We start from the raw sequence: 8967 nt of genomic DNA, 5'->3' as shown, positions 1-8967 counted from the left end.
GCGAGAGGAAACTTAGAAGCCTGATAATGAGGGCAAAACATAGGAAAGGATAAAAAGCCATTTCTCCCATGCATACACACACACTCACACGCACACTCACACTCACCCACGCACAGCCTGCAAAATGATGTAAGAGTTTTAAGACGTAAGAGATTTATTTATTTATTTATTTATTTATTTATTTATTTATTTAGAATATCTTCAGCTTCATTTTATTTCAAGAAATAGTCCTGAATATTTTCCCTTTACAAATCTTTCAACAGGAGGACATGGCATGTTGTTAAAAATCAGCTCCGGTTGTCTTCTTCCTCTTGAGTCACAGGCCGGAAAGGCAATGTGGTTTGTCCCCTTTCAGGATCAGACATTCGAAGAATTCTAATCAGTTTACTTGATGGAAGCGAGCTCATGCTCTGAGGGGTAAGCAAGATAAATTGTCTAAAGCGCTGGGAATCTGCCATCTTGAGTATCATGTCCATCGCTATTCTCCGGTTAACCATGTCCATGTAGACATCAAACTCATCCAGGCATCTGAAGGGAGATTCAGCAATCAACCAGAGAGAGAGAATGAAGCAGATTGTGGAGAAGGAACGCTCGCCTCCAGAGAGGGCCCTCATGTCATTGAAGGCGGCTTTGTTTCCCTCTCCAGGCTGGACTGATATAGTCAGAGTTTCATTCTTGTGGTCAAAATTCATTTTTCCACAATAGGCACGCTGAGACAGTAAGTTGTCAAAATATAATTTGCATCGTAAAGTTAAACACCTTCTAAATTGTTGGTATGTCTTGTATCTATGGGTCATTATTTCTTCCAGTAATTTAATAAACCTTTTCAAAGTCCTTACTTTGTTATCCAGATCAAGATAGGTTTCTCTTGCTTCTTGGTACTGCCTCATTATTTCCTCTCGATCTCCATGACTAGCATGTTCTGCCTGTATCTTTTGTCTCAATCTATTAATTTCTTTATCTAGAATTGATGCAGATTTTTTTACTTCTATCTGCCCTGGGCAGATTTGTCTTGCTTGTGACATTTTCTCCTCTAGTTCTTTTTCTTTCATATCCAGTTCTCGTTTCTTTTTATTTAAAGTGTCCAAATGTTCTTTTTGTTTTTCTTCATAATGCCGCTTCCCTCGTTTTTGGTTATCCACTTCAGAATCAGCAAGATTTAATTCATCCTTCAGTGGATCTGCTTGCTCTGAGAGCTGATTAATTTTCAGCTTAATTGCATCATATCTGTTTTCTGCTTCTACTTTCAAACTTTTAAGATGTTCCATATTTTCTTTTTGTTGTTCCATATTTCTCCCAACCATTTTCATTTTAATTTTATTTTCTTGCGCTTCATCTTCCAAGGTTGCAATATCCACAGACTGGTGTTCTTCTATGTTCTCAAGTTCCCGAATTTCAGAAATACTTTTTCTTATTTTCATCTTTAACTCTTTATAATGTAGTTGGCACCTCTTAAGAAAGTCTTCATTGCGTTTAATATCCTTTTCAAGGGCAGACAAATGCTGTTGAAGATTTACTATCTGGCCTTTCTTATTTTCAACCTCATTCTCCAATTCACTTATTTCAGAATCCACATCTCTGCTTAGGAATTTAGGTAAGACGTAAGAGATTTAAAGGGCACATGTCCAAACAGCACCCATTACTCCTCTTCCCAGCCCCTTTCTTCAACCAGACATTGGCCCCATCCAAGGGTGCTTGGCCCGGCCTGCTCAGCAGAGCTGCTCCAGCAATGCCATGACTGAATTTTCACACCCTAGGCCATTGGCCATGGTCATTCGATCCCAGCCAGGTATGATTCTGGGCACGTCCTGACGGAGTCTGAGAGGCCTGCTTGATGGTGCCCTGTATGGCCTGATACGGACTCTGATTTGGAGAAAGATGGTTTCATGGAGGGAAGGAAAGTCTCCCTTTTTTTCCTTTCAGCTGACCAGTGTTGCTTCAGGATGTAGCAGTTTCCATTAGTGAGAGAGATTTATCGCCTCCTTCCTGGAGAAAGCATTTTTCTCTCAAGTGTGAACATTTAGACATGGGCATCCAAAAACATCCTGAGTCTTTGCTTTTGGAATGGACAAGGAAAGAGCAGCTTAAATCTGCTCATTATCCTTCTCTCCTTGAGAATGAGCAGTGATGTGCTTCCCAAAGCCACAGGCCGGGACAGCCTTGTGCTCTTTGCTGCCAGAGCACAGCCGACAGCTCACACAGATAGTGTACAATGCTCACACCCAGCCCTCCCCTGCATCCTGGGATGGTGACAGAGAGAAGCCTTTATTTTCAGTAGTTTTATTCAGGAGTGGCAAGGAGTTCTCAATCCCCTGGGCCTTCTTTTCTCACACTGCCTGCCCTTACCAGGCCTTTCACCAACTCCTATTGCTCTCCTTATCCTCCGTGACCAGTGACTTGCCAGTCCCCACGCACACCCATATCTCCCGCTGAGTGCCAGCATGTCACCTACCAGACATCTCCCCCCAGATGTTCAGATTCTGCAGATCAAAGTTTGTGCCCGTCATGTTCCCTTTCGACCCTGTTCGTTTTGGCATGTTCTGTATCTCAGCGGCCAGTGCCATTATCCTCTTACTTCCTCAGCCAGAAACGCCAAGCATCCTGTTCCTCCCAGTCTTAACACCCAACTCATTCATTTTGTCATCAGTTGCAGGTGGTTGTAACTTTTAAACACACTTAGAGGCCTCTGGGCTTATTTCCTTCCGTCCTGCTGGTCAAGGCTACAGTGTCATTCGCACAGGCACGTCTTCTTTCTCTCTGTCCTCACGTCCCCCATCTCATTCCCTAGTCCAGCTGCTTGAAGGAATATTCTCAAAGGCATGTCTTGTCATATTAGTTCCTTAAAAAATAGCCCTGTTGCATACCCATTAACATGAAGATGAAGGTTCGAGCCTCTGAGCATACATCGTTAGAGTCTTTGGAGCTGCTCTATTGACCTCTCTCTCTCTGACAGCTGTTGTATTAACTCTCCTTCCACATCTGGACACACTACTTTACTTACCATCTCCTGAAGTTGTCTCTTGCCCCTGAGCCTTTGTACCTACCACTTCTTTTGCCTGGAAGAAGTTTGTTACCTTCCTGTGGCTAAACTCAAACATGCTGTCACCTTACACACGCAAGGCCAGGGTGAATGCATGTACACCACCCCAAGCGTGAGCTCCTGCTGAAATTTTGCTTCACAGATAGCTCTCCTGCTTGCTTCACCCCACTGCCAGTCCTGTGGATAGTTAATATCGCTTTGTTCCTGATCCCTATTCTCTGCCTTCCTCCATTTGGGTTAGTTACCAGTCCCCTGTTCTCCAGATATCCACTATTTGCTCTTCTGTGACATTTACTCTGTCGTATTGTAATTGGTTCTTTACCTGTTTGTCTTTGCCATGAAACTGTTAGGGGGAAATGATGTCCTAAAGCTAATGCCATACAGGCTTTGTGGACTCCACTCCCACCCCAGGCCAAAGCCAAAGATACTGGGAACTCCACCACCAAAGGGAAGGTGGCTGGGACCTGAAGGTGGGGTTAAGCAGTCAGGTTGGGATAAAGCCAGACACGTGGGCTTTGGGGGGGGTCCCCCATTTTGGCCCTCGGCCAGCTCGCAGCGTCCGGCCAGCTCAGAGAGTGCCTTTGGGTTTCCAGGTCGGCGGATCGGGTAGGACGCATTAAAGACTTTATTTCCCTATTTTCTCCCTGAGTTGTCCATTTTCCTTATCTTCTTTTCCCTTGTAAATAAACCTTTTATGAACCTTTTGTGTGTGCCTGTAGTGGAGTATTCATAAGTCCCTTTTAAGCGCGCGGGTGAGGACCCACAGCCAGGCAACCCGTTCAATATCGGGGCTGTCCTATAACAAAACCATGAATGCATTAAGGGCAGGGACCTTGTGTCAACCATATTTATCATAGAGCTTGCAACTATAGTAGGCCATGAATACGTATTGCACAAACAAATGTATGTTCTGTCTTCTTGTCTCAGGTAAATTGACTTACTTGTAGAATCAAAGAATGTTTGGCTTGGCAAGGACACCATAAATCATCAGCTCAAACCCCTCATTTTACAAATGAAGAAATTGAGGTCAAACAGATCAGGGCAAGGCTGTTTCTCAGAGTGACATAAGCTGGAAAGTATCTTATTTTTAGCAGATATCAGTTGCCAGGGGAGTGAAACATAAGCTATTCACCGATAGTATTTAATATTCAAGCCAAATAATGGAATATGTCAATCAGACATTTGATAACGCTTTATAAGATAAAATAAATTGTTTTTATGAGTTATTTTCCATAAGTCAGTATATTAGTCCCCCGCCAAAAGAGACTACCCACATTTTGCAGTTGAAACAATGGAACCTGCCAGAAAGAGTAAGCAGCGATGCCACTAGGATGAACAGTGTTTACTAGTTTGTGGTACTATGTAGCTAAGCGAGACCTGTCCCTGAACTTTTGGAAAGGTGGGCACAGGTGGCATTGCCGGCCTCTTGGTCACGTCTCCTTGGTAAAGTACTCAGAGCCATGGCTTTTGCCAGGGGCATGCAGTCAAGGAAAGAAGTTCCTTATGGGTGGCACTCATTTCTACGTATGAATATCTAGGTTTTATAATAGGAATTAAATTTTTCATATTTGGAGACCAGAAGCAGATATCCCAAATGTCATTTAATAAAATAATCCATTAGGCTTGTAACTATGATATCAAATACCCAATGAGTCAAATTTGAATCTTCTTGTTCTGTATTCATGAGAAGATACGGAAAGAAAACATGTCAACGTTTTTGTTCTCAGATTTTACTAATTTGTCAGTCGTTTGCATAACTATATAATCTTGGGCGTGCAATGTCACACCTCTGTGTGCACACGCTTCACTCACTCTTCCCAAAGCTCCAGTGCCAGCCTCCTGTGCCAGCATCGTGTTGGGTGATAAATCGATGGCAGTTATAGCCTCTTGATATGTCCTTGCCTTGACCATTAGAGAGTACACGTCTGTGTTACTGCTTAATTTTTGGGTAAGTTCTTGCTGTTTTCTCTGTGTTATTGGCTCGAATACCTTTTCCAACCTTATAGGTTGTTTTTATTTTTTAGTTTGAGCTAAATCTCCTAAGCAAAGTATACATGGATTGTGTCTTTTATTCCAGTTTGTCATTCTGTGTCTTTCAGATGGTGAGTTCAGACCCATTCACTGTTTAGGGTGATTGTTTATTTTTATTTTATATTTTTTGTGGGACCCTCGCCGGCTGCCGGGGATCGAACCGGCGCTGTAGAGGCTGCGGGCAGCCTCGCAGCCCAGCACTCAACCACTGCGCCACCAGGGGAGGCCCTTAGGGTGATTGTTTATGTATGAAGTTTATTTACAGTCATTCTAGCTTTTGTTGGATGGTTGTTTTATCTTTCTATTGTTTCTCTTCCCCTTTTTCTTTTTTTATTCTCATTTTGATGGTTTTTCTCTGGTGTTTTTCTCAGTTTCTTTAATTCTTCAATGTGTCTCTAGTCTAGATTTTTACTTTGTGGCTATCATGAGGTTGTTTTAACTTTCTGTGTCTAAAATAGTCTTTCATGGGCTGGTGTTGAGTCGCCATCATTTGATCATAAAAAAATTCTGTCTTTTTCTTCCTCTCCTTTAGTGATTTGTTGCTGTTTCATGTTATTCTTGTTTATGCTTCTGATTCTATATTACTGTTATTATCTTGCTCGTGTTTTGTGTTCTTTTGTTTTGTTTTTTTTTTTTTTTTCTATTCTTGTAGAACTCTCACCATTTCTGGCAGAACTGGTCTGATGGTGTGTATTTCTATGTTAATTCTTTTTTTCCCTCTCTAGCAGCCCTTAATATTTTTTTCTTATCTTTGACTTTCACTTATTCAGCAGTGATGTGCTTTGTGAGGTCATTTTGCATTGAGTCATTTGGGTGTCTTTTACATCCACGCTTATTTCGTTCGGGTTATAAGTTCTCACTTATTATTTATTTGAATAGGGTCTTTGTCTTCTTTTCTCTTTACATTCTGGAATATCCATTACCCTTGTGTTTCCTCTTCTAATGGAGTCTGATATTTCTCATAAAATTTCTTTTTTTCCCCTCTATTTCTCTTCTCTCACTTGAGTCATTTGTACATTTGTGTCTTCAATTTCTTAAACTCTCTCTTCTGCCAGCTTAAATCTTTTTAATAAGCTTCCCATTCATTCAGTGTTTCTTCATAGTTATTTTAATATCTCCAGTCTCTTCTGTGAATAACTATTTTTGTCCCTGGATCTCTTTTCTAACATTCTGCACCTGCCTTTCTGTGTTTGATTCCCCTTCTGGTCCTCATTTAGTATTTTTAAATTGTTATTCTAAAATCTTTGGCTCTTAGGTCCTATAATTCTCTTTCTTTCATATGTTTCTGGATTTCTATTCTTCTCCTTTAGTTTTTCCGTGTTCTGCTCAGATGTCCCTTGCTTCCTATTCAAAAATGTTACCTTATTTGTTTTTTTTTTTTTTCCAGTTCAGCTACTTTGGGTTTAGTTTTGTTTATCTTCTTTGTTTAACTTGGCAGCAGGTGAGAGAGAGAAAAGTTGGAGGCCAACAACTTGGTTCAGTCCTGGTGAGTAGTGAGGCCTGCTCCAGGCAGAAAAAATAACTGCCTGTTCTCTCTGTCCACAGCAAACTCCATCCACCGCCTCAGGAATCCTAACTTCTGAGGCCCTGCCTCCTTGCTGCCCCTTTCTGTGGCAGGAAACCCATGGCCCACGTACTAGGTGTGGGCATCGGATGCTGGGCAGGTAGTGCCAAGCACCATCTATCAGCATGGACCCCTGAAAGAGGGGTACTGGGCCAGGGGCTCAGGGCCACACTTTATGGCAGTTGTTCCTCTTGGATTTGTCAGTTGTTGGGGGGGAAGCAGCTTCAACCACTCACACGACCTACAACCCTATTCTTCACAATCAAACCGAGACACACGTGTCTACACTGCCCCTTCACTGAACTGTCTCACTGAGAACATTCATCATGCCCAGGCTTTGTGCACCAGCTGTCAGGCCCCAGCCTGTTCCATTAATTAGAATAACTGTCGCTCTGGCCATGACTCTCCTTGTTTCTCCCCACTAGGTCTCCATGGCATACGGCCACCCTCAAAGTGAAGTGTCCATGGAAGGGTCTTCCAACTTTGGCAAGGGGAGACATTCATCCAAACCTCCCTCTTCCACCATGTTGTGGGTGGAGCCAGGGAATATTTTTAAAAAATAAAATAGAATGCTCAGAAGGTGGAGGAGAATGATGACGTGCTCACCCTTTTCAGGTTAAATGCCTGCAAGTGGCAAATTTCAAGGGGGGGAAAAACACTTATCTGCTGCTTTACTTGAAAATCTAAAACACACAGAATCCTTCTGGGTCTTGTAAACTAATAGTGAAACTTTGTAATTTCCATCCTGTGCAGATGTAACCGTTCAAATAAAGTGAGCTCAGCATTTTGACATCTAGGGTATGCTGGCACAAACATTATTTTGACTGCCTGTATCTGTTTTGGAGAAAACCATATCTAGCCCGTGTCTACCAAATTTTTCCTTTCAGAAAGTTTGTAACTATTAGGGGTTTTACTTACTGAAGGATCCTCCTGTCCAATTTTCCATCCTTACCTTGAATCTCTCTGTATAGACTTGAAATTATCAATGTTTGCCACCCTTGCCATGATTTGTAGCATTTTCCAATCGTGTGGTATAAATATTTCCACCATAGGTGCCGAGGTGACATCCCTGAATGCACACTCGGGAAGGGGTGTGTGCAGCTAACTTCCCAGAGCCGTGTAAGGTCCCGTTGGAATGGGATTTCAATCCTAACTTGGTCCCTAATTAATTATGGTGCTTGTACAATTCTCTTGATCTCTCTGTTCTTTATTTCCTCTGCTACAAGTCGAAGGCCATAGACTAGAACTCTGTCGTACTCACCTTCTTTGTGATATCTTCACGGGCTGACTTGCAAAGGGAGGAGACATTAGTGGGTAAGGCCCCAGGACCCCATTCTAACCTCCAACCAGAGGATTTTAGAACAGATTTTGGTTTTCCAAAGTGTTATTCAAAAAATTCCATCAGAAAATGTTTGTGATACTTTTTTTTTTTTTTTAAGCTTAAAAATCATTGAACTAATCAACCTGAGAGGGCTAAAAAAAAAATAGTGTGGACTTTGTCGGTGCAGAGGGGGAATCATTTTGGGACCTGGGTTGTCACGGAGAGACAGGAGCAGACTTGACACAGCAGACAAGGATGATCTCTCCCTTATTCTGCAAGTAAAGATGAGACTCTCAGACAGAGTGGACATGTTCCCAGAAAACCATGCAACTGAGAGACCCCCCCACACACACACACAAAAAAGAAAAACCTCATTCTTCCGGGTTATAAATGGAGGGGGCATAAATTGCTATTTTGATTAGGAGAAAAGACAGAAGCTTCTCCTAACTTCCAGGTCCCTCATTGCTCTCAACCTGCATTCTCTAGGTAATGGTGATAGACATTATTAATCCCTGGAGCCTCCATTGACCTCTAGTTCCCATACCAAGGTAACAGGGCTATATATGTATCCCTGGCTTGACCCATTATTATTTCGAATATATAGCCATGTACATTCTTCATACACATGTTATTAAATTAATTTTGCCTTTGCTAACCTGTTTGATGCTGTTTTGATGACTCATCCAGCCCAAGATGAATCCAACAGTGTAGAGATGATTCCCACTCTGCACCAGCAGCCTCTCTGGCATTTGAGAAAAGCCCTGTCTGATCCCTTTGGGGAGAATGACCCACAGGTGAAATACCCTGTCCCAGGAGGTGGGGCTGTTGGTGGCTTGTGTGCCACTTGTCTGGGGCAGTGTCCCTTCCTCACATGGACTCGACCAATGTAGGGAAAATGGAGTACTGGGGCTCTATTTCTCCTCCCTGGATGGCCGGCACCTGCAGCCACGTGTCCCTCCCAGGTTGCATTACCCCCCACATGATATCATGTTAATGCAAAAAGCGCTTGGG

General features: G+C 42.6%; 1 protein-coding gene across 1 annotated transcript; it reads right to left on the bottom strand.

The window, feature by feature from the left end:
• Positions 1-287: 287 nt before the first annotated feature.
• On the bottom strand, positions 288-2507 carry LOC311176831 (structural maintenance of chromosomes protein 6-like; the record flags this gene model as incomplete). The annotated part of the gene is made up of 2 exons (XM_084242470.1): positions 288-1606; positions 2453-2507. The coding sequence occupies 2 exons, from the start codon at positions 2505-2507 to the stop codon at positions 288-290; spliced, it is 1374 nt and encodes a 457-aa protein (XP_084098596.1).
• Between the last annotated feature and the right edge of the window lie 6460 nt (positions 2508-8967).

This window comes from Talpa europaea, assembly GCF_964194135.1.
Source record: "Talpa europaea genome assembly, chromosome: 9".
NCBI lineage: Eukaryota > Metazoa > Chordata > Mammalia > Eulipotyphla > Talpidae > Talpa > Talpa europaea.
This window is presented reverse-complemented; position numbering and strand designations above follow the sequence as displayed.